Consider the following 26,273-nt stretch of genomic DNA (forward strand, 5'->3'; position numbering starts at 1 on the left):
AGAGTTCTCCATCAAACTGCTCAGATGCTAATGGCTTAGATTCGACACTTCTCATAAAGGAGGAGAATGTTGAGATCGAATATTGTTTTGAGATGTCGAATGTGTCTAGGACGTCTAGAGTATTGAAAGTTAGTTTGTAATATTATTATAAAGGCATTTTAGTTTCAAATCTGTAATGTCGAAGTCCCTTATATTTTTTGTGTGCTTTCAGTATCCCTATATATGGGATGGATTCATATCATAGAGGTTAACTTTTTGCTGACTGATTGTATTCTATGTTTACCTCTTGTATTCTCCAAAAAGCAATGTATTGAGCCAACCAATTATTATTTAGATCTTGTGTTCTAAATTTGTTCTTTACTCTGATCTAGTAATTCATACTCGATTCAATCGACACTTCAGCCCTGCATGAAGCGAGATGTGGCATGGTATATGGAGCGATGCTTGACTTGTAAGAAAGTAAAGGCTGAGCATCAGAGAACTCACGACAAGATGCAGCCGTTGGAGATTCTTGTATGGACATGGGAGGATATTACTATGGATTTCATCATGAAGTTACCCCAGACTGCGCGTAGAGTGGATTCGATATGGGTCATCGTGGATCGATTAACCGAGAGCACACATTTGATTTTGATTCATAAGAGTATTTCTTTAGAGAAATTGTTTGAGATTTATATCAGTGAGGTTGTGGCACGTCATGGGGTGCCGATTTCGGTGGTTTCTGACAAAGATGTCCAGTTCACTTCCAGGTTTTGGAAGAGGTTCCACGACGAGTTGGGTACTCGTCTCCATTTCAACATATCATTCCATCCGCAAACCGATGGCCAGAGCGAGCGGACTATTCAGAACCTTGAGGATATGCTGCGGGCGTGCGTTTTGGACTTTGGTAGGAGTTGGGATACGTATCTTCCGTTAGCAGAATTTTTGTATAACAAAAGTTATCATGCCAACATTGATCAGCCTCCTTTTGAGATGCTCTACAGGAGGAAATGCAAAACCCTGATTTTTTGGGGTGAAGTCGGTTAGCGGGTCATGTGGAGTACCGAGGTGGTACTCAAGACCACGGAGCTGATTCAGCGAGTTTGGAGTAGGCTCCAGACAGCTTAGAGTCGGCAGAAGAGTTATATTGACAGACGTTGGTCAGACGTAGAATTCTAGGTGGGGGATATGGTTCTCCTAAAGGTATCATCTTGGAAGGGTGTCACCTGATTTATGAAGAAGGGCAAGATGGGCCCCTAGATATATTGGTCCATTCAGGGTTTTGGCTCGGGTGGATTGGGTTGCATATCGCTTGGATATTTCAGATGAGCTCAGTCAGATTCATAGCACATTCCATGCCTATCAATTGCGTAAGTGCTTAATGGACGATTCCGTAGTGGTAACATGGATGATATTTACGTAGATAACCGCCTGAATTATATTGAGAGACTGGTGGCGATTCTTGATCGGAAGACAAAAACCTTAAGGAACAAGGTTTTTGAGTTAGTGAAGGTGCAATGGCAGCACCACAAGGGTTCTGAATGGACGTGGGAGCCGGAAGACGAGATGAGAGAGCACTACCCAGAGTTATTTAAGGCGGCGAACTTCGAGGACGAAGTCTGATTCAAGTGGGGGAGATTTGTAACACTCGATTCCAGGTATGAAATTATTCCCGAATTATGCATAATTTCTCTTTGGCCACAATGTGGTGGAGCCTCACCATAATGTGGCGATAAGCCTTTGGCCCCGGAGCTTAATGGACCACCATGGCGTGGCAGTGTTACACCACGGCGTGGTGGCGGCTGATGGAGAAAACCCTAAAGTTTAAGGGTTGAGCCTTATTTAAGGATCCTTAAACCCCTTATAGCCTCCCTCACATTAGCCTCCATTCCTCCAAATCATTACTTGCAACCCCTAATCATCTTCATTTATATTTGAACTAGTTTGGTGTTGTTGAAGCTAAAGAAGGAAGAACGAGGAGGAAGGAAGCAAATATCAAGCAAGCAAGTCTCCATTCTTCACCTTGGCACTCTTCTGGACCTTTGTAAGTGTCCAAGACTCATTTTTTTATCATTCCAAGTTGTTAATCTTGAGTTTTGTCCCTTTAGTTTCTTGTTCTTGAATGTTGGAATGGTTAGACCTCATAAAGTTTGCAAATTTATGAATCTCTAGGTCAAGATGAGCTAGTAGTGTCTTGGATCTGGATTATAATCAAGTTTTGATGCCATGCATATATATATATATATATATATATATATATATATATATATATATATATATATATATATATATATATATATATTAGGTCATAGACCCTCATTTTGACCTAATATGGTTTAAGACATGCATTGGATATGTATGTCTATAAAGCACCAGCCTTTGGGATGATTTTGGTGTTAGTATCACTTCTGGAAAGGATAGACTTCAGACTTTAAGGATTAAGTGCTTATTGGTTAAGCCCTTGCATTACTAAGCTTTATGGATTGGGTTTTGGACCTTTTTGGGTAGCCCCAATGGGTAAAGTTGGAAACTTTTTCCTTCTAGATCGCATTTTGGTCTAGATCTGAGCTTTATAGCTCTTGGAGTCGAAGAAAACAACTAAATGTATTAAGTTGTTGAAATTTAGGAACCCACAACATGTTGGTTGGGGTTTTTTCTGACTGTTTGGATGCTGGCAGAACACAGCGTGGCCAAGGGACAACACGACGTGTTGGGTCAATATGGACTATTGACTTTGACCAAGTTTGACCTAAGGGGTATTTGAGGTATTTTGAGTTGTATCTAAGGATTGATCATTATTTGATGAATAGGTGATAGATATAGCTGATATTTGGAGTCGGGACCTATTCAGCTATTGTTTGGATTCAGAGGTGAGTTTCTTCACCATTTTAGCGGGTCTAAGGCACAAATGCCTCCCATAGTCAGTGATGCTAAGATACTAGATGTGTGTGTGTGACTCTTGTATGTGTATGTGCTTATATGATTTGTATGTAGGGTGGGGCATGTTATACTCAGTGTGCGGGGCCCGATATGTAATTTTGATAGGGCCCGTTATACTCAGTAGGCGGGGCGTGTTATGCGAGTGTGGGCGGGGCCCGATACACTCATTTGGCGGGGATTCGTTATGTGTTTATTTATGTATGGTATGTGGTATTTTGGGGAACTCATTAAGCTTTGTGCTTACAGTTTTCAGTTTATGTTTCAGGTACTTCTGGTTCCAAATGGAAAATCTTGGGTTGACTGTAGAGAACACACCACCTCGTTCCGTATTTTTGATTTACTCTGATATGATATGATGTTTGGTACATTTTTTGATCTGGATTTCTATTATGATGTTTTTGGGATATTGGTTTTATTAAATTAAAAATGAAATTTTTAGGTCTTAGTTTTGGAACGTTACATCAACCTATCAACCTTCTTCATTGTTGTCTTCCTAACACTAACCTTTCTCTTAAACAAAGTCACAAACTCCCCTTACGACATTGCTCATCTTATCGTTGAAGAAACCGACAAGTTCGAGTGCGAACTAAGAGAACGGGAGTCGGTCAAAGCAAGCACGGGGAACATAAAGGTGAATACTAATCGTATGATACACAATCAAGTCTTTTCTCTCCATATTAAAGGAGTTCCTAGTGATGATTGGAGAAGAACCAATGATTGCTTTAAGAATGGTTTCTTGTTGAAATTTGATGTCATTACTATGGGTTTTTAAAAATGGTTTTTTGTTGAAATTTATGAATAAAAGCTTAACGTTGATCTGGGTTTTTTGTATATTGAAAAACTGCTCATTAAAATTTGTTAATTTGTAAATGTATTTATATTTTTGTTCATCAATTGCATCTAGAATTTTGTGAATAGATTTATCTATTTTTGTGGCAACAAAGCGACAGTCTTGCCAGCGAAGACGGAAAAGGAGGTGACGGTGGTTTAAATTTTCAATTTTATCTTGTTCCGATTTTCTTTTACCGTTTTTCAGTTTGATTTCCTTCAAATTTACTTCAAATACGGTAGTGATTTGCTTCATATATGGTTTCTATTATTATTTTACTGTGATTTAGTTTTGATTTACTTCATATGAAGGATGTGGTGGTTTGACGGTAGTTTTGCAGGAGAAGACAAGCGGGGCAACTCTTCTCTAGAAGTTAAGTACCGAGAAGGAGGGGGTTGGGTGGGGACGTGGGCCCATATATATTATTACTGTTTTTTAAATATCAATAAGTTAAGAACATAAATGAAAATAACAAAAAAGATTTAAAAAAAAAAAACAAGGGTAAAATACTATTTTTAGATTGTTATATGTTAAACAATAAAATAAAATAGGAATCAAGTGCAGATTACCTAAACTATAGGGACATTCGCATAATTTACTAGAAAAAGACAAGGATGACGAAACGAATGTGAAACAAAAAGATAAAAAAGATGACAATGCAACAGTAATATGACCAAAGGTGTGCGGACTTTTAAAAGTAGAAAGACAAAATTACCCCTGAATGCCAGACACGTGAGACGTTTTAACCAAAAGAAAACAAATGACGATATAATGCAAAAATCGAATGTGTAAAAAAAATATATTCAAAATGGTCCGAATTATATATATATATATATATATATATATATATATATATATATATATATATATATATATATATATATATATATATATATATATATATATATATATATATATAGTTAATCACCAAGGCATAATTAACCTCAAACACAAAGCAATGTTTTAAAACCCGGGTTTTTAGTTGACCCGGTGTGATGACCGGTTCACGGGTCAACCGGTTGAACCGCCGGGTCAACCCGGTTTATGGTCTTTTTCTATTTCTATATATTTTTACTTTCATGCATAATGCATAAACATATAAAATTAATAATTTGATGTCCACAAAGCGGTCGAAACTCTATTGAAACGGATCAACCCGGTTTAACCGGTTCAACATAAGCGGTTGAACTGCGGTTTAGGGGAAACCCGGCCGGTTCGATCCGGTTCTCATTTTTACAAAAAACCGGTTTCAATTGACCCGCCTTCTACCCTGGGTTACGGTCCAACCGGTTGAACCGACCGGGTCGACCCGGGTTTTAAAACATTGACACAAAGGCAATTTTTTCAATTAATACTATCTTTTACAATTTAATATATATATATATATATATATATATATATATATATATATATATATATATATATATATATATATATATATGAGAAAAACATTAGTGCAACAAAAGGTGAAATGCATGCGTGCAAGTGACTTTTTCAGTAGCCTCTCCCATCTAAAAGGGATCATACTCACCGACCCACTAACCCACCACAAAAAAAGCTCATTCCTTTTATAATTTTCTTATATATCTTTATCAATAAATCCAATACTTATTAACAATAATTAATCACAAAATTATGCTTATATCTCCCAAAAATTAGTCAAAGAATAGACAAACCCCATATTTTATCTTCTTCCCCTCTGTCATCAATGGATGAAAAATAGTAGGCAATTCCAATCAAAATTTTGACCTGTAATGGCCTAATCATAGACATATTTGGGGGCAAAAAGGTCCCACATCAAGAACTGACACAAACTGGTAAATTTCAACCCCCATTTGCCGATTTTGATTCTACTCTTTCGAATTATGATGATTTATTTATGATTAAAAGTTTGAATTTTTCAAACTGTTTTCATGATTCTACTCTGTTCCCTTTTGCTTAGCGTAGGCTTTAAGTAGTTCCAATCATTGTCGTCTTCTTTACTCTGATCTTTCTCTTTCTTCTTCACCTGCAAATTCCTGATTTTAATCATCTCTGATGTTGTTTTCATCAGGTGTTATGGGTATAAATGGAATGTGGGAATTTGGATTATGATATTGATGTTTAAGCTTTTTTCGTGATTATGTTTATAATGGAATTGGGTTCGTTTGATCATCCATGGTTTCATCAGAGTTTTTGAAGGTGAGATTTTCAATTATTTTTATTGATTATGAATTTGATGTCGGAAAACAGACAAAGTCTATCTGGAAGATGCTTATTTTTTTTTATTTAAATTTTTTGTTGGTGGAAGTTTAAATCAAATATGGATTATTAATTACAATTTTCTTTTGCTTCAATTGAATATTTACGCCATTGCTTTGCTGTGATTGAGGTGTTCATGCAATTATTGATATAGCTTATTCATTGAAATAAAATTTCCTTCTGATCAATTAACTTCTACTAATCGGGTAATTCAAAATTGTTAATTTCTTGTAATTGGGTATTTTATTAAATGTGTGTTTATGTATAATTTTGAGTTTTATGAAATGCAGAAAAACAGAGTCCCGAGTTTTGTGTGATGGGTTGTTTGGCAAAGATTCTTAGGGGGTTTGGTTTGAGTGATAAAATCTCAAGGAAACACCATGGAAGATATGGAGATGAAGAAGGAATATTGGAGTCTAATTCAACAACCTTGGTAATCAGTGATTCCATTCCCCTGTTTTCTTTGATTTTATGTGTAGTTTTCATTATTTGGTTATTTTGATGATGTAGGAGACATTATCCGACTTTGATAGTGAAGAAATTGATCGAGCAATTGCACTTTCCCTTTTAGAAGAAGATGCAAGAAGCACCATTTCTGTTGAAGAAGAAGATAGCAATGAACATGATGATGATGATGATGATGATGATGATGATGATGATGAGGAGGAGGAGGAGGAGGAGGATGGTGATGGTGATGGTGATGACCATGGATCAATTTCATGTGAAGAAGACGATGAAAAACGAGCAGGTTCTTGTCTAGAAGAAGATGGAACGGAATCGGAATCAGATTCCGATTCCGAAGAAGATAAAGGAAAAAAAGTAATCGGTGAGTAGCAATGTTTTTAATTTTAATAATTCAAGAAAGAAAAATGTATTTATGGATTCCAATGTTGATTTTGTTAGATGATGATGATAATGATTCTCATATAGAGGAAGATGAAGAGCTTGCCAAGGCTCTTGAAGAAAGTTTGAATGTGGATATTTCACCACCTCAGAATGATTATGGAAACGTGATTCCGCCTTTGTCATACTCCTATTCCGGTGGATACAGGTATATGGAGAACTCATCGTGTTATTAATCATAATTGTTATGTTCGTGTCACTCCAATTAGCAAACAAAAGAATAAGTGCATGTTTGGTTGAGAATCTTACAGATTGCAACGGAATCGGAATTGTAATTCCATTCCAGGAACAATTCAATTCCATTGGAATCCTTTAAACTCCACGTGTGATGGATTTCATCTATCATAATGTGATTTTGGAAAGAATTCGATTTGCAAGCATTTGTTTCGTAATTTTTTTTTTTTTTGAAATGAATCAAATATATATGTCAAAGAAATTCGGGTATAAAGAAATTAGAAATCATAATTTTTCTCGTCCAGATTTGGCAAACGATATAAAATTATAAATGAAATGATATGGATTTTACTTTTTTTTTTTTTATATATTTTTAATTTTTTATTAATTTATATAGATTTTTTGGAACCGATTAATTTATATTAGATGATTCTGTTTTATTTATTTCAATGTACATAATAAGGATATTTGGCCTTTTAATTAAAAAAAAAAATAGAATTTAATTCCTACGTATACCTTTTGTACCTTTTTAGGAATGATGAAATCCAATAAACATGTTTGGCAAAATGAAGTTATATCCATTTGTTAACAAAACACAATGGAACGGACCTCGTTGAAATAATAAAAAAAATTATATATATATATATATATATATATATATATATATATATATATATATATATATATATATATATATATATATATATATATATATATATATATTAAACAAATTGTGTCTAGATATAAATAAAAAAAATGAAAATATTGCATTTACTTTTCATTATTGAATTTCATTTCATACCCCTAAATTACAGGATATGTGCCGGTTGCAACGTAGAAATCGGCCATGGGAGATTTCTAAGTTGCATGGGAGGAGTTTGGCATCCCGAATGTTTCCGTTGTCATGCTTGCAATCTACCAATATCTGATTACGAGGTTAGAGTCTAACTTTATACCCTAAATAAAAAATAATATAAAAATAAAAAATAAAAATCCATGATTAATTTGACATTATAAGTTAAATTGAAATGTTTTTATACAGTTCTCCATGTCTGAAAACCGGCCATTTCACCGATCATGCTATAAAGAACACCATCACCCAAGATGTGACGTGTGCAAAAACTTTGTAAGTTTGTTTCAAGATCTTTCTTTTATTCAATTAGACCCCTTTTCCATCTTTAATTTTGTTTGTTTTTTGTGACTAAATAAAATTCGGATACCTATAATAAAATAATATATAACAAATTTATAATTGTACATTGTATTAATTAATATAGAAATTCATACATAAATTCATTTCGTTACTACAAACCAATAAAACATGATCAATAATATAATGACTCATTTCATAACCTTTTCAATTTCGTTCTTTAGTCATTCTATTACATCAGATAAACTTACAAATTTCAACTATTTGTGTAGATTCCAACGAATGGAAATGGATTGATTGAATATAGGGCGCATCCTTTTTGGGCACAAAAGTATTGTCCATCACATGAGCATGATAGGACTCCTCGATGTTGTAGTTGTGAAAGAATGGAGACAAGAGACACGAAATATTTGTTATTAGATGATGGTCGAAAGCTATGCTTGGAGTGCCTTGATTCCGCTATAATGGATACTCATGAATGCCAACCACTTTATCTTGAAATCCAAGATTTTTATGAAGGATTGAACATGAAAATTGAGCAACAAGTTCCATTGTTGTTGGTTGAAAGACAAGCTCTAAATGAAGCCATGGAAGGCGAAAAAAATGTGAGTAAATTCCGTATGTAGTTTTTTAGGTCTTGTTTGGTATAACGAAATTGAGAAGGAATGGAATTGGTGATTCCGTTGGAATTGAGAAGGAATGGAATTGGTGATTCCGTTGGAATTGAGAAGGAATTAATGGAATCGAGATGGGAATGAAATGAAAAAACAATTTGTTTCGTCGATGAAACAAAATGGACAATTCATATGAAAATTCATTTCATTCCCATAATCATGGAATGTAACGACTCATTCCATTACCTTCTTTATTACACCCACTATCTATCTCATTCCTACCATCATTTTGTGCAAATCCAACAAAACAAATCCATCCCATTTTATTAGTTTTCATTTTTTTTTTCAAACGAAAAACTGCGATATAATTTTAATTATTTATGTAACTTCAAATGATTTTTTTTAAGAGTTACAATTTAATTTCAAAAACGTTTCTATAAAACTATTTGGTCTTAATATTTTTTTTTATGTTTAATTTTTATAGTTGTAAATAAAAAATTCATTAATTATAATACATTCATCTATAGTGTAGAACAAAAATAATACATCGTGTTTAATTTTCGTTTTCAATGTCATTTTTAATATTTTATATATTTAATCCTTATTTGATGGCAGGGTCATCACCACATGCCCGAAACTAGAGGACTTTGTCTATCAGAGGAACAAACTATCAGCACTGTATGAACATCAACACTAACTATTTTTATTATTTATTTATTTTTCATTTTCTGTTTTATTTTTATTTAATTTAATAAAAAATACAGATAACAAAACGACCAAGAGTTGGAGCAGGGCGTTTAATTGACATGTTTACAGAACCTTATAAGCTAATTCGTCGATGTGAAGTCACAGCCATTCTCATCTTATACAGTCTCCCTAGGTAATTAATTCCTCATTCTTTTTTTTGTAAATTACACTTTTGGTCCTTGATTTTGTTTAAAAACTGTAGGTTTGGTCCGAAACAATTTTCTGTTAAAATTTTGGTGCCTATAACTACTTTGTCCCGGAGTTTGTTCAAAAATTGTACTTTTAATAGTTTTCTCTTGCAATTTTGGTCACTATAGGGACCAAAATTGTTACAGCCATTGAAAATTTGGAGTGAAATGGCAAGAGGAAACTATTTAATCTTGGGACGAACTCAATGATACCAATTTAATTTATGTTAGTTTTTTATGGGAAATTTCCGATAAAGTCCCAATATTTTGGACCGGTTTACGGTTTAATCCCAACTTATATTTTTTGAATAGAAAAATCATGATTTTTTTTTTTTATTTTGGCCAAATTAACGAAACAGTTCTTATTTTTTTTCAACAAAAAATGACAGATTATTATATAAAATTAGATAATCAGGATTTTTTTGTTTAAAAAATAAATGTTACGATTAAACCGTAAACTGACCCAAAATATTGAGACTTTATTAAGATTTTCCTTTTTTTTTATCATAGACTAAACTACAACTTTCGTCCCTACGATCTTTAAAAAGATACGAATTCAGTCCAGATATTTTGACTTGTTACAAGAATGGTCCCTTAAATGTAGTTTCAATGCATTATTACTTCCTGGTCATTAAAAGGGGATTTTAAAGGCTGGACGAAACATGTTATGGTGCAATAAGACTACGTTTTAGGAATTGTATTTGCAACAAATCAAACATCCGTACTAGAACTGTAAGTTTTTAAAAACTACAGGGATGAAAGTTGTAAATATTTAGTTTTTTTATTATATGAGTTATAACAAAAAAAAGACTTCATAAATTCAGGTTATTGACCGGTTCAATATTGGCTCACGAAATGATGCACGCATGGCTCCGGCTTAAAGGTTCGTTTTTTTTTTCATGTTTTCTACGAGGATAATGAAAAAATCGATTTATTTTGGGTTTTTTTTTCTCATGGAGGGTAAAATTGGAATTTAACAGGGTTCTCTAACATTCCACCTAATGTTGAAGAAGGAATCTGTCAAGTTTTAGCTCACATGTGGTTGGATTCAGAGATTATGGCTGGTTCTGGTAGCTCAAATATTGCTTCCAGTTCCACGTCATCATCTTCTTCATCTGCAACTGTTGCCACGTCATCAAAAAAAGGAAAAAGGTCTGATTTTGAGAAGCAACTTGGTGAGTTTTTTAAACACCAAATTGAAACGGACACCTCAGCAGCTTATGGTGATGGGTTTAGAGAAGGGAATAAATCCGTGCTTAAATATGGGCTTAGAAGCACTCTTGATCATATTCGACTTACTGGAAGATTTCCTTGTTAGTTTAAACAAATATATATATATATATATATATATATATATATATATATATATATATATATATATATATATATATATATATATATATATATATATATATATATATATATATATATAAAAAGATTAATTAGATGGTTGAATTATAGAATTGTTTACAAACATTTATATATATGTATAGGGAAAAAGAAAGAATATAAATGAAGAAGCATGTATATGTTTTTATTTATTTTTTTATTGTGTTTATAGGACAAGACTATTGTATAAACTTTTTAAGGCTATTTTGATGATAAGAAAGAGAAGAGTAATCATGTCTTTTTGCATTTACGGAGAACAAATCAATTTCCCAACTTTTGAGTAGGAAAAATATTAAGGCTATTTTGATGATAAGGGCATTCTCGTCTTTTGTATATTTTGAGAGCGAGTTGTTGTCTGATCTACGACAAAAAATTAGGGCTATTTTTATGACGAGGAGGGTATTTACGTCTTTTGTACATATTGAGAGCGTGTTATCCGATCTTTTTGAGTAAAAAAAAAAATTAAGTCTATATTCATGACAAGAGCATTCACGTTTTTTGCACATATTATAACGAGTTGTCCAATCTTTTTGAGTGAAAAATAAAAAAATTAAGACTATATTGCCGACAAGGATGAACATTCACATCTTTTGCACATGTTAAAAGCGAGTTGTCCGATCTTTTTTGAGTGAAAAAGAAAATTAAGGTTAATCTGAAGACAAAGAAAGGCATTCACGTATTTTACACATATCGAGAGCAAATTTTTGAATCGGAAAAAAGTAAGGCTATTGTTATGACAAGGAAAGACATTTACGTTTTTTGCACATATCAAAAGCGAATTTTTAACTTGTTATCAGATTTTGATAATGAGAAGGGCATTCACGTCTTTTTCACATATTAGGAGGATACAAGTGATAGACAAAGATAAGAAAATTAAACCCGATAGAAATTGTAATTGCATTTTATATAGAATCTTTAACGTTCAACTACACAATTCATAATTCATAAACGAAAAGAACATATAACCATTCTATATCTTTTACACGATATAGAATCATATTATATAGCGCAATTACAAAGTTATTAATTATTATTATATGAACACAACACTAACAACCTTCTCTAACTTCAAGATCAAATCCATGACTTTACAAGATCATCACAAGAACAATAAAGATCCCAATCATCAAAAGCAACGTCTTCAAAAGATTATACTCTTGATTCCCTCTCCTCGAATGAAAAATCTCATGAACATGATGTCCACCATGAAACCCACTCGAAAACCTCGGCCCATATCCATGTCTAATAGGCCCATATTGTAAAGGATTCTGAAACCCATGAACTTGCATATCAAGTAAAGAAGGAAACAAACCTCCGATTCCTGAAGACATAGCAAAATTCCCAAATCTTGCAGAAGCCATTGGAACAAATCCTCCAAATCCGAAATTCGGAAAGTTTGTAGCATTATCTTGGGCAGGTGGGGCAGTTTCAGGTCGCTGCCCGGATGGTCTATGTGGGATTTCGAATTCGGGCAAGGGTTTTGACCGAGGGTCGGTTTGGGTTTTTCCTCTTCCGTATAAAGGGACTAATTTGTCTTGTTGAATTAGGGCTTTGCATACTGGACATTCTTGTGAACGTGAGTGAATGTGAAGCCATTTGTATAGACATGGCCAACAAAAGAGATGACCACATAAAGTGACGATTGGATCTTCAGCTAATTCGAAGCAAATATTGCATTCGAAATCACCAGCATCGTTTGTGGTTGTGTTTGATGATGGAGTTTCTTGTGGCTTCCTTGTTGATTCGCTGATATTACTCGACATTTTTGAAACTGTGTGTGCACATTGACTAAAGTACCCCCTGGGAATTTTACTTTTCGTGTTAGTATTTACAAATTTGATGAACTGTATGAAATTATTAAATTATAGAGATTCTACACAGCTTAACGTGTTTGATTGATTTGGAATCTACTCTAGATAATTAAGAAGAAGCAATATATTGATTCCGGAATGAAAAAAGCAAATCACAATTCAACATAGGGAGAAGGTAAAACTGAACTAATATTGACAACTGAGTAAATTGAATCTGATATGTTTACGAAATGAATAACAAGTCGACTAATTTAGGCATAGATCATCAAGGACTACACAAAATTTAACATTAATTGTTATAGAGAGCAGAATTATATAAGAGAGCACATCAAAGGGAGACAGATGAAGGGAAACAAGTAATCAATTACCTCTGTAGATGGGGGAATGGATCGAAATTAGGGTTTGTGATTGTTGAGAGAGAGAGAGAGAGAGAGAGAGAGAGAGAGAGAGAGAGAGAGAGAGTCGACACAATAACACGGAAATTGGGATTTGATTGAAAAACAAAGTCAAGAGAATCGGAAGACGGAAGGGGTGATTGATTCGAGATGGCTCCGACTCGACCCGAGATTCTAATGTATACGGATCCGCAATTTATGTATTGTAATTTTTAACTACTGTGTAAGAGAACAAAATACAAGATTACAACCGAGAAAAAAAATAAAGTAAATTACACGATTGGTCCTTCTGGTTTTGGATAACATGTCCGTTTGGTACTTATATTTTTTCTTTTGGTAGGGGCTATATTCGACATACGTTTTTGTTACACATTTAGCCACTGCGTTAACCTTCTATCTAATCTAACCTTTTAAAATCCCCTACGTGCGAGGCATGCAAGGGTATTTTTGTCTTTTTCTCTTTTAGATCATATTACATCAGTTTGAGGATACTAGGATACTGAAATATTTCAATTAAAGTCTGTAAACAATACTTGATTACTCATTATCAGCCGCAAAAAAAATCCATCACACACTTTCAAACAAAAAAACCTTAAATTCAACCCCTTAAAGTTTTAGAAACTATAATTGTTACTTGACGGATATGTGCGATAATGGCATAAATTGACGTTGGTCATAGATACTGGGGATGAAAGTGGGTCCAAACCCGAAACGTTGGACCCGGACTCGAACACGGACACGGAAAATTCGGGAACCGGATTTGACGGATTATAAGACCCGAGAACCGGACCGGTATATAGTAATCCTTTCCGGGCATCGGACAGGATAAAATGGGTAAGTTAGGACCAGAAATTGAAAATTAGAACCTGAATTGTGTATTACTCCGTTCTAGTTCTCTATTTAACATCCTATTCCAAAACCTGAAATACCCAGTTCCGGCTCCCTCTTTCGAATCTGGTACTAAAACCTGGAATACCCAGTTTGCTTCTATCAGTTGTAAGCAACAAAGTAAAACTCCAAGATTTAATACAGACTTATTGGTTTTCCAACAGCTATGGAAAACGATAAACGCAAAGTGAATACTTAGAAACCAAGAATAAATCACTAAGGGGGAGAGAGAGAGTGAGAGAGAGAGAGAGAGAGTGCTTTTGAATTAGGAATGGATCTATCATTAATGATAGTACCTTCTAATGTTTATGACTTCATTGTTACCCTTTAAACTTGAGAATTAGGAATACTAATGTCAAGTTAGGTTTCTATCACTAAGTGATTCTATTGGGGTTTTAGACCCATGACTCTCATGGTAGATGTAACCAAATCTATCATCAGATGTTTGGTAAGTGGATTTGCAAAGTTCCTACTTGTCTTGACATAGACAACTTTAATGGTACCACTCTCAATTAGTTGTCTCATAAAATTGTGTTTCATACCTACATGTCTCGACTTCCCATTATATACAACATTGTATAGTTTAGACAATGTGGCCTCAATGTCACAGTACATGGGTATAGCTGGCATTGGAATATCCCACAGACGGATATCCATGAGTAGATCTTGAATCCACTTTGCCTCTTGTCTATTTCTGCTAAGGCAATTACCTCTGCTTTCATCGTTGAATGAGTTATGTATGTCTCTTTTTCTTAATCTCCCAAGAAATAGCACCACAAGCTAGAGTATATGTAACGTCCCAAAAATACTAAGTAAATTTTTTTCATTTTTAGACCACCAAATGTTTAAAACCATCCAATGTATAAAGTATTTTCAAACATCAAAGTAAATCAAATAGATATTGTGAAATAAATCTCTGGGTGCTGCAGTACGATCAAGCAAGGCCCTTTCTCTTGGAACCAGAAGTACATGAAACATTTTAAACATAAAATCGTAAACACAAAGCTTAGGGAGTCCCCTAAAATACCACATACTATACATAACATCAGGACCCGCCCTTATTGTAACATCTAGATTCCCAGGTATTATATTTTGTTCTTTTATTTTTGGGTATTGTGGGGAGACTCGGCGAGTTGGCGTCTAAACTCGCCGAGTATGGTCGCGGATTCGTATGCGAGTTCACAGCTGGACTCGGCGAGTTCATGAGTGGACTTGGCGAGTCCACGCTGTTTAATGAAACCCTAATTTCCAGGGTTTGAGATCTATTTAAAGGCCCTTAGGGCCGTCATTTGCTGCCACCAACCCCCAGAGAGAAACCCTAAGAGATCTAGAGCGTTTGTGAGGAAGAAGAGGCCATTCTTGATCCTTTTGTGGGTGTTTTTGCAAGAAGGAAGTGACCAAGGCAAGAGGGGACTGAAGGAGGTGCGATTTTGGTGGTTTTGAGCTCATAGAGATTGTATTGAGGTATTATTCTCGGACCTTCTTCAGTTTTGGTGTTGATTCTTGGGGTTAGGGTTTTTTAACCCTTTTAGAGGTTGATTAAGTAGAGCATTTGGTCCCTTCTCGAGTTTGTGTTCTGGATCTGGACCCAAAGAGGTCCATAGGCCTTAACCCTTGGAGCTTTATGAGTTATTTTGGGAGCCATGAGCTTGGGATGTCATTTTTGGGGCTAAATCACCATTTTGGACCATTTAGATGTTATATGAGTGCCAAGGTCTGAGATTTACGTGGTTATCATGCTTGGGGAGGCCAGATCTATGACTGTATAGAACAGTTCTGACCTCAGGAGTTGTATAGAGTTTGTGCATGGCATGAACTCGCCGAGTCCGAAGAACAGACTTGGTGAGTAGTATGAAGGTTGCCCGTTAATCACTCAGTGAGTGGACTTGCCGAGTTGGGGAATAACTTGGTGAGTCAGGGAGAGTCAGGGGAGTCTGAGTTCAAGTTGGAACTCGCCGAGTTGTTCTTGAGACTCGGCGAGTTGAGTTGGGGTGGCCCCGCGATTCATGCCAGGTGGAACTCGTCGAGTCCGGGGAAGTACTCGACGTGCCAAGAGAGGGACTAAGAGAGTCAGTGGACACGTGTAGACTCGCCGAGTCTCCCTAGTGCACTAGACGAGTCGGGTCAAAGTTGGACTGTTGACCTTGTTGACTTTTAAGGTTGAGTACAGTTGTATTTATGAGAGTATTTACTTTATGTGATTAGGCGGAGGCTAGATAACATTTCTACTGAGTCAGATACTTACCGAGACATCGAGGTGAGTCTTCTCACTATACGTTACCTAGAGTGGTATTATTTGTTGACCAGAGGGTCTAATGTGTTACGTTTGAGTTTATGTGCTATGTGATATATGTATGTTGTATGATGTTATAGACCGGACCGGAGGGTCCAACGAGCTATGACCAGACCAAAGGGTCCAACGAGCTACGGGACTGGAGGGTCCCATTGAGACACATCGACCGTAGGGTCGTATTATAGCCTCGAGTGGCGTATGTGTTGTATGCGGTATTTTGGGAACTCATTAAGCATTTATGCTTACAGTTGTTGTGTTATGTGTTTCAGGTACTAGTGATGAGCGCGGGAAGGCGCCGACATGATTCGTACACACATGCATTGGAGTTTATGTTTGAGATTCTGGGGAGATGTTTTGTGATGATAACATTTGATACAATGTGTTTTGACATTATTTTATGAGTGAATGAATGTTTTTAAAAATGAAAAATTGTTTTGAAAATTTACGTTGTTACACTTGTACCTGCTCCCGCCCGTTATATAACGGGCCCCACCCAATATACATGAAAGAGTCACAAAGACAAACTAGCATCCTACATAGTATAATGAGAAGACTCGCCTCAAAATCGCAGCCAACAGCTAACAATCTCACACATATGGAAAGTAGGTGCTACACACCTCCTAATGAATCATACAAGGTAAACCCTTAGTCATCCTTATAGAACTAATAATTTGACAAAAAGTCAACGGTCAACAACCTCCATGTCATGGCCACTCAACTTGGACACAATTAAAATCTGATACCACATCGTGGCAGGCATGCCACCATGTCATGGAAGAGTCCAGAAAAAACAGTTGTGACATTCTCCTTCGCCATGTCATGGCACCCATCTCACTACGTCGTGGTTGCTGCATTATGACAACATAATGGATTGATTCCTTAATCTGTAAGGCTCATTGCTTATACTTTCCAAAAAGTTTCTTAGGACCCTAACGATCCATAATAGTCCAAACTTTATGGACATGCATGACTAATGCATTTCCTTCACTCAACTAGGTCAAAATGATGAGAAAAGGACCTAAAACCCATGCATGGCTTTCAAACCCCATTCAACTTCTAGATCCATAATATATAGTGATGAAGGGACTAAGGTGAGCCATAATGTTGCAAACTTTATCTCATCTAACTAACCCAAACTCTAAGATGAACCAAAATATGATATAAAACCTAGATCTATGATGAGAGAACAAAAAAGGTGGGGACTTGATGACTTACATAGGGTCTAGAAATTGCACACAAGGAGTAGAGACAAGTTGCTTCATGATCTATGCACAAAAGCTCTTTCTTCTTCCTTTCAAGATCAGAAAACTACCAAAAATGAACCAAGAACTTCAAAAAGGGGGCTAGGGTTTATCAAAGGTGTTTTGGAGGCGAGGGAGGCTAAGGGTGGGTGAAACCCTAGCCATCACTTCCTTTAAATATGGCCTAAGGTCTGAAACTTAGGGTTTTCCAAAAATGAGTCACCGCGCCATGGTAATTGAATGACCATGTTGTAGCATCCACTTAAATGAAATACACAATCCTAGCAAAATGTCATCTTGTATCGATCTCTTCACCACGTTGTGGCCATTAGAATTGTCACAATTGAAATATAAAAATCATACCTCAAATCCAGGTTTTACATCATAAATCTAACCACTTGTGAATTTTGAATCACTGGTGTGATCTATCCAGCTAGCATTGGAATACCCTTCTAGTATTATTTTAGATGACGAATACATAAAATCAAAGGTACTTGTCCTCTATAGGTATCTTAGTACTCTACTCACTACCTTCCAGTGTTATGTCCTTGGATTGACAATATACTTAATCAGTTTGCTTAAAGCGAATGTAATGTCAGGTCGAGTGTAATGTGTTGCATACATCATGCTCCCAATTGCACTTGCATATTCTAACTGAGCGACTGCTCGACTAGAATCCACATTTAGTTTTACCCTTGAATCAAAAGGAGTATTGAATTCCTTAATTTCATATGTTGAAACATAGCCAAAATTTTCTCTAAATAATGAGACTGACTTAGAGAAATCTGAGTGTCTTTCCTTTTCACCTTGATACCAAGAATTGTATCAAATTCTCTAAGATCTTCCATATTGAGTTCAAGGATATGCATTTATTCGTCCCAAAAATACCTTCTAGGCGAGTACCAATGATCAACATATCATCGACATAAAGACAAAATGACTGTGTATTCAGATGTGCATTTGGAATAAATACATTTTTCAGCACCATTGTGTTGGAATCCAAAAGTAGTCACAGTGGTGTAGAATCTATCATGCCATACATTTGGGAGCTTGCTTCAAACCATATAAGGAATTAATAAGTCTAAACATTTTATTTTCTTGTCCAGGTATCACGAAACCTTCAGGTTGCTCCAAGTAAATCTTTCAAAGTTGATATTTCTATGAGAGTTATGATCAAACTAATCATAAAAACTGTTGCATATGTTTTGAAATAATCGATCCCTTCTTGTTGGTTGTACCCTTTAGCAACTAATATTTATTTAGAGGCATATATGGATCCATATGAATGATATTTTTTCTTTAATATCCATTTAGATCCTATAGGTCTCTTCCCTTAGGGTAGATTAGCCAATTCCCAAGTTTCCTTACACATAATTGAATCTATTTTGTCATTTATAACTTCCTTCCGCATAGGAGCATCTATAGATGACATAACTTCAGTGAAGGTCTTAGGACCATCATTTAAATTGATGGCAAAATGACCACTCTCATCACTTTCGTTTGAGTAACTTCAACCAAGTAAGAGAAAAAATCATATCCTAGAATTTTCTCTTTTTTAACCCTTGTACTTCTCCTTAGTTCTTCTATAACTTGAGAAGGTCGAACATTTTCTCTAGAAGTACTATGGGGATATTATTATATTTGAGTTTTCAAAATCTCTTGAAAACTTGTCTTTGAAAAATTCCACATCTCTGGATTCTATAACAACACCAGATTCATTATCCAATAATCAATAAGCATTGTTGTTCTGAGCATATCCAATGAACACACTCTTCATAGCCCGAGCTCCCAATTTGGATCTCTTAGGATCGGGTGTCTATAGTAGGTAACACACCCCAAACTCTCAAATAGTCTAGGTTACGTTTTGTACCTTTCCATAACTCATAATGACTTGTAGGAATCACACAACTAGTGATCATAGTATAGACATAACAAGCCGTCAATAGTGCTTCCCCCACATATTATTTGGTAGATCCGATTGGTTCAACATGCATTTGACCATCTCACAAAGGTTTGGATTCTTTCTTTCATCCAAACCATTAAGTTGGGGAGAATAGGGTGAATTTCATTCATTTTTTATTTCATTCTATTCACAGAAAGTGTCAAACTCTTGGTTGAAATATTCAATGCCTCTATTCGAGCATATAATTTTAATGTGTCTTGGTATTGCTATATTTATTCATGCATTTTGTGCATTATTTTAGTATTTTTAGCTACATTTGTTCCTAATTTAGGAAAAAAAGGTGCTTATAATGTTTAAATTTTATTTTGTAGCAGCAAAGACTTGCTCGGGATTAAAAGGAAGCAAAATGCGGAGCTGGAAGCAGGATGAATGGGTCGAGTCAACAAAATTCAAAAGCTATGGATTCTGAAGCTCCCAAGGCATGGACATTTTCCTTCCATTCTGTGGCGAGGTGTTTATGCGTGATCACGGAAACTTTGACTTGGAGATTACACAAGAAAAATGGAAGCCATGACTTGGAGATCTACTCTCCATGGCGTGGGATACATTATTAGGAAACTATTTATAGTGTGTTTTTGTTCTTTTCCTTAACTTATGCATCAAGAAACTTTGAATTTTGAAGACTAGAAACATCCTTTAGACGCTTTGGAGACCATATTTTGATTAGAGAACTTGATTGGAGAAATCTAAGGCAACAATAATTCTAAATACTTGGTTTGCTTTGTCTTAATTATGACTTCCAAAGGAGATTTCGTTTTTACGTGTTTATTTGCAGTAGTTATGGGCTAAAAACCCTAAATTTCATTTAGAGTAGAGGATCTTTTCTTCTATGTGTTGATTAGAGGATTTTGGATTTATGTTAGTTGCTTATTCATTATGCTTATTTGATAAATACCCCATTATGTTAATATAATCATCTTTTCTGTTTATTGATGAGTTTTATTAGGATTAACTATCTATCTTAATATGCTTGAATCTTATGATTTTGTGACTTATGAAATTGTCGGACTAGTGTTTTGATCAAAAACCTAGTGTTAAACAGATAAGTTAGTAAACTAGTGTGGTAGCTAATATATGATGAACATTCATATATAGAATTGGTATTTATTACAATTAATATCATTCATTATTTCAAGTCTTGAATAATTCGAACTTAATATTGGTTTGTTTGATTTTTTGTCCACTTGATCACTGATTAAATAATCTCATTAAATCAAAGGATTAATACTTTGAATATAATTCTAATCATAATTGGATTCGGTAAGAAATGAAACATAAATCAATTGCACTATCCATAAAATCAACCATAGAGAATAGGTGAATTGCATCTAAACGAAAGTCTTCTTTAAATCTTGTCTTAAAATATGTTTTCAACTTTTCTTAAGTTTAATTTGATTTTGTTAATTGCTTTTAAGTTTTCTAAACTTGCAAAATCAAAACAACTCCATATTTTCTTTGTTTAACTTCATTAAATTTAGTAGATATTTTTAGCTTTTAATCATTCACGTTCCCCTTGTGTTCAACCCTCGACTTACCTGAACTATTATATTACTCGATTTGGTACACTGCCTATCTCGTTTTAGCTAGTTAACATTTATTTGGTTTATAAATTAAAAACCAGTATATAAAATACATATCAAGTTTTTGACGCCGTTTAAGGGGAACAATTTTATTATAGTTAATTTTATCTGATATTTGTTATCGACCCTTTTTGTGGAGTCAAATCCATAACAAGTTAAATTTTGTTTCTGTTTTGTCAGTAGGCACGTCGTGGACATGACTATCAATGTCGTGGAAACTGTTTAGACAATTTATTTTTATTGTTTTTGTTCATTTTACACGTTTGTGTTTATGTTTTATTGCAATTAGTATATGACCCAAGCGACTTCATCTAGTACAGTACCCGGTTTGAAGGATCCCGAATCAATGTTCCACTAGAACAACAAGGATAAGATGAAAAGTAGAAGAAGATAAAATGAAGAAAGACATGATCTCTCCTTTCAAGAAGAATTCAGACAAGAACGAGAGTGGTTACGAACCAAAAACTGAGAGTGACAGCGAACCCGAATCAAAATTAGAGGAATAAAGTGAACAAGAAGATGAGATAGCTAACATTGTAGAAATGATTATGGAGGAGTACAAGCGGCACATACGAGAGGATAATGGTCCATGTAACATATTGATTTCTAGGTATTCCATTTTGAACTTTGATTTGAGTATGGTTTGCAAATTTAGTCCCAAGGGGCATTTTCATAATTTTGGGACAGGCTTGCGTATGTTGGGCTTATGTGGCCAGGGTGAGAATTTTTGGGTTTAGAAGCTATTTAAGCATCATTATAGCCCCATACCCTTCCTAAACTCTAGCATCCATCCCTATTTCGAAACCCTAAGTGTGTGTGTGTGTTTTGAAGATTGGAGTGTCATTTTGGTGCTCTTGGTGGTGAAAAAAGAATCATGAAGTTGTGGTGTTTCATTTTAGGCCTTCGATCTAGGGATGTCAACGGGGGAAAACGTGACGGGGATTGCATCCCCCGCCCCCGCCCCCAAAAATTTCCCGTTCCCCCGCCCCCGCCCCCGTCCCCGAAATCTCCATCCTTTCCACCCCCGCCCCTGCCCTCGAATTCCCCTTCTGACCCCCGCCCCCGCCCCCGTTCCCCCGCCCTCGAATGATTTTGGGCTACCTTATTTGGCCTAAAAGAAGTTCTTGCTTAGGCTATGAGAAACTATTTTTGGGTAACAAATAGATATTTATAACATAATTTTACATGTTACAAACAACTTAAAAACATGTTTTTTGTTGAATTTTTGTACGTAAAAATCATTTTATTTTTTATTATATTTATATAATTAATATATGTCAACTTATATAATTTATTAAAGGGCCCCCCCATGGGGGTTTCGGGACGGGACTACCAACCCCCGCCCCCGGCCCCGAAATTAAAACGGGGGTTAACCTTGCCCCCACCCCCGCCCCCGTCCCCGATTATTTTCAACAAATGCTCCCATACGGGACGGGGCCCCCACGGAATCGGGGTCCCACGGGACTTTTTGACATCCTTACTTGGATCCAACATCTACACTCCCTTGTACATCTTTTGGCGGTATAAAGTTCCAACCTTGATGAGTATTCTGTTAGATCTTGTTCTAGCTTAAAAGTTACACCTTTTTGTCCCAAATCTTGATCCTTGTCAGTATGTAATACCCTAGGACCTTTAAGTTGTCCTTTCAGATGTTTTAGGGTGTGATATGTCATAAAAATGTGAAATTGGGCATTGGTTTCTTTCCATGCATGATCTAGGTTGTCTTAATGGGTCAAGAAGCTAGGGTTTTTGATGTTGAGGTCTTATTAGCGATGCAAGACTATAAAGTTGGAAACTTTATGGTTAAGAACATCATTTGAGGGCTAGATCTGGAATTAGGACGAAAAAGCTTAAGGATTAAGCTCTTAATGGGAAGAAATGGGTGGCAGTCGCATACGATGGGCATACCAAAGGGTACGTAGCACATGCATGGTTAGCCCCTCGACTTTGGTCAAACACGTAGTACGCCCCGCGTACGTGTTAAGTACGCTCAACGTACTCACTGAGTTGACTCAGTTGACTTTGACCTAGACTTTGACCAAGTATGACCTATGTGTATTTTGAGCTGTATTTTGAGTTTTGGTTACTATTATTTGTAAAGGTAACCAGTATAGTTTATTTTTGGAGCAGCGTATTGTTCAACTTTTCATCTGTCTATGAGGTGAGTCTTCTCACTGTATCCATGGATCGAAGGCACCAATGTCGGCCCATTATTTTGATGATTAGGATGATAGTTGTTATGTGGCTTATATGAGTTTGTAGGATGTGATGAAATAGACCCTAGTGTAGGGCCCATTATCGTATGTTCCGTTTGAAGTAGACCCCAGGGCAGGGCCCACTATCGTACGTTCAGGTTGATAGATACCGCAGGGCGAGGCCTATATGTATTGTTGAAATCACCCAAGGGCGGGGCCCATATGTGTATATTGTGTTGGAATAAACCCCAAGGTTAAGCCCAATTGTATGATTGGTATGTGGTACTTTGGGGAACTCACTAAGTTTTGTGCTTACAGTTTATGTTTACGGCTTCAAGTACTTCCGGTTCGAAAGGGAAGGGCCCGACATGATGGCACATCATCCTCCCTTCATGATTTCCACATTTTGAAAAGTTGTACTCTGATGTTTTGGACAATATATATAGTGATGGATTTTGAAACAATTAATGAATGAAATTGATAGTCTTTCAATGAAAAAAATTCACTATTTTCGGCCTGTTACAAGTTGGTATCAGAGCCTTGGTTTGTGGTATTTGAGCACACTTTCGAGTGTGTCAAAAATCAAACTGAGGAAATGATAATCTTTTTAAAGAAAAATGAATTTGAATTTCTAAAAATATTTTTACTAAGTAAAAAGGGGTGCGATGCGTGCAATCAGCTGAGCTCAAGTAAGTAGTTCCCAAAATTACCCATACCTATGTATTATGATTACTATGCTTGATATGAGAATTGCAAGCTAGATTAGGGCTAAGGATAACTTCAAGGAATTATATGAAAGAATTGTCTAATTTTTGTGATGCCTTATAGCCTAGGAGGATTGGATGCTATGTATTACTTGGAATTGATATAGGCTTGGTTAATTGCTAAGTGTATGCTTTCAAAGTTGTATATGATTAGGATCATATAGCCCTAGAATTATTGATTTAGCCTCATTTCCTATTCCTTGTTTGGTTGTGGACTTAGGGTAGAATCATCATTTGATAGTCTATGTGATCCCATTTTGTGTATAACTTGCCTGCCTAAGGCAACCAACGATGTTGATTGAGGTTCTCGGTATTATGAGCGGTGGGAGTTGAGAATTCCTAGGAAAGTCTTGGATATGTATGTTGTTAGCATAGGAATGGTGTATGGTTCTAGTGTGGTGAATTAGAGGAAACATGATGAATCTTGAGGAGGGTACAGATAGGTGTGCAAGGTAGTATTGGGCCCGTACTACTGGAAGCACATAATCTGCACTTGAGACAAGAGCAGATGTGGAGACTCTTAGGAGACCTGTATAGTGAGATTTCCGGTGAGTCTTATATTGATTGTTTATATGTTTGTGTTTCAGTTTGAGTATGGTGATGACTACATGAATTGGGAGGATTTTGTTTCGAGGTTCCAAAGGGATTTTGCACCAGCTATCGAGGTGCAACGGCTGGCGAGGGAGTTGCAGGACCTTCGCCAGACTACTAAGACTATGGAGGAGTTTACCGCCAAATTCAGGGAGAGGTATCTGTTGGTTCCGCAGTACGTTGAGGATGAGGATATGAAGAAGACGAGATACCATGATATGTTGAGAGAGTATGTAAGGGAGTTTGTGAGATTTTCGGGGTGCAAGACCCTGAATGATATGATCGAGAAGGTCCGTGAGTTGGAAATTTTCAGACGATCCGACCAATTCCTCTTGAACCTTGCTTTGACGAAAAGTTGAATCATACTCATAGCGACCTTTCAATGATACCATTGAAACCCAATCATAACACTACTCAGACACCATGATGGAGAACGGATTATTGATCCACTAACTTATTCAATACGGAAAAACCAACACTTCACTGCTATAATTTCGAAGCCCCCGAAACTTTACCTGACGTCCTCACAGGTAGAACCATTTTGAAACACAATCAATAGATCCTCTCTCTGCAATCTAAACTGAAATACATCCTTCCGGTCCTAAATTATCCAACCAATACCTTTAACAAACATAATCCTTTACCATAACTTATTGTAAAGATCTTTCATATAAATAAATGTAAATCCCAATGCGAGTCCCAACCCTTTGCGCTAACCCATAGCATGACTCACATTCCAAAATCCGAAGACTCACACTTGCATCTATCTAAAATCTTCTGAATCTATGGTGACCTCACAATGAATTGAGATATAAACTCCCCAATCAACCGTGGAGATTGACAGCTTCAAACTGATACCAACCACTGACTACAAAGTTATCCCAATCTAAATGTGATCTAGTACCTTAATCAAGCCAATTTCCACCAGGTGTTACCCACCATATCATAAGCCTACGGGCCTCACCTACAGGTCTCTCCCAACTTGCACAATCGAACATGCCTCGCCCATGGGTCTCACCAAAACAAGTTTTGTTATAGGCCTAGCCTCGCCTCGAATCCAACGATCCTCAACCCAATCAAAGAGTAATTCTCCGACAATACTGTGCGCCTCAACCCAGGCATACGTTGATACTCTTTCAGCCTAGACCACTCATACCATGGCCTACCTCAATCTGGTGAATGCTACGACTACATCGCAGACTTACATCACTTCTAGGGCAGCCTATCATCCTTGTGTATGCTACGACTACCCCATAATCTTAAAACACTCCCACAACTGCTTGTCAACCTTGTGAATGCTATGGCTTCCCCATAGTCTTACAACACTTCCATACTGTCATGGACCCACCACATGGTCTTACTGTCTAACTACCAAGCCAACCACGGTTATCTTGAGCT

At 36.0% G+C, this 26,273-nt stretch overlaps 2 protein-coding genes across 4 annotated transcripts; one reads left to right on the top strand and one right to left on the bottom strand.

Moving 5' to 3' along the window:
• Positions 1-5,334: 5,334 nt before the first annotated feature.
• LOC145093272 (protein DA1-related 1-like) lies at positions 5,335-11,103 on the top strand. 3 transcript variants are annotated; one of them, XM_079031360.1, is made up of 12 exons: positions 5,335-5,565; positions 5,802-5,929; positions 6,280-6,422; positions 6,500-6,815; positions 6,920-7,040; positions 7,882-8,002; positions 8,109-8,192; positions 8,489-8,821; positions 9,446-9,508; positions 9,595-9,710; positions 10,590-10,648; positions 10,746-11,103. In XM_079031360.1, the coding sequence occupies exons 3-12, from the start codon at positions 6,306-6,308 to the stop codon at positions 11,081-11,083; spliced, it is 1,668 nt and encodes a 555-aa protein (XP_078887486.1). In that variant the 5' UTR covers positions 5,335-5,565; positions 5,802-5,929; positions 6,280-6,305; the 3' UTR covers positions 11,084-11,103. The 3 variants fall into 3 exon arrangements, with proteins under 3 accessions (XP_078887486.1, XP_078887484.1, XP_078887485.1); XM_079031358.1 differs by having other exon boundaries at positions 5,343-5,565; positions 6,893-7,040; XM_079031359.1 differs by lacking the exons at positions 5,335-5,565; positions 5,802-5,929 and adding an exon at positions 5,970-6,195 and having other exon boundaries at positions 6,893-7,040.
• Positions 11,104-12,039: 936 nt separating this feature from the next.
• On the bottom strand, positions 12,040-13,478 carry LOC145093273 (uncharacterized). The gene is made up of 2 exons (XM_079031362.1): positions 13,334-13,478; positions 12,040-12,954 (listed from the first exon to the last, which is right to left on the bottom strand). Exon 2 carries the CDS (start codon positions 12,915-12,917, stop codon positions 12,243-12,245), a length of 675 nt encoding a protein of 224 aa, XP_078887488.1. The 5' UTR covers positions 12,918-12,954; positions 13,334-13,478; the 3' UTR covers positions 12,040-12,242.
• Positions 13,479-26,273: the final 12,795 nt, after the last annotated feature.

The sequence above is a fragment of the Lactuca serriola genome, chromosome 3 (genome assembly GCF_051521515.1).
Source record: "Lactuca serriola cultivar US96UC23 chromosome 3, Lser_US96UC23_V15, whole genome shotgun sequence".
Lineage (NCBI taxonomy): Eukaryota > Viridiplantae > Streptophyta > Magnoliopsida > Asterales > Asteraceae > Lactuca > Lactuca serriola.

What these genes read in the sequence shown, in the direction of transcription:
- LOC145093273 (XM_079031362.1), bottom strand. Translation starts at nt 12,917, where the DNA reads ATGTCGAGTAATATCAGCGAATCAACAAGGAAGCCACAAGAAACTCCA.
- LOC145093272 (XM_079031358.1), top strand. Translation starts at nt 6,306, where the DNA reads ATGGGTTGTTTGGCAAAGATTCTTAGGGGGTTTGGTTTGAGTGATAAA. An exon ending in TCCTATTCCGGTGGATACAG is followed by an intron (nt 7,041 to 7,881) that starts GTATATGGAGAA and finishes CCTAAATTACAG; the next exon opens with GATATGTGCCGGTTGCAACG. An exon ending in GTGACGTGTGCAAAAACTTT is followed by an intron (nt 8,193 to 8,488) that starts GTAAGTTTGTTT and finishes CTATTTGTGTAG; the next exon opens with ATTCCAACGAATGGAAATGG.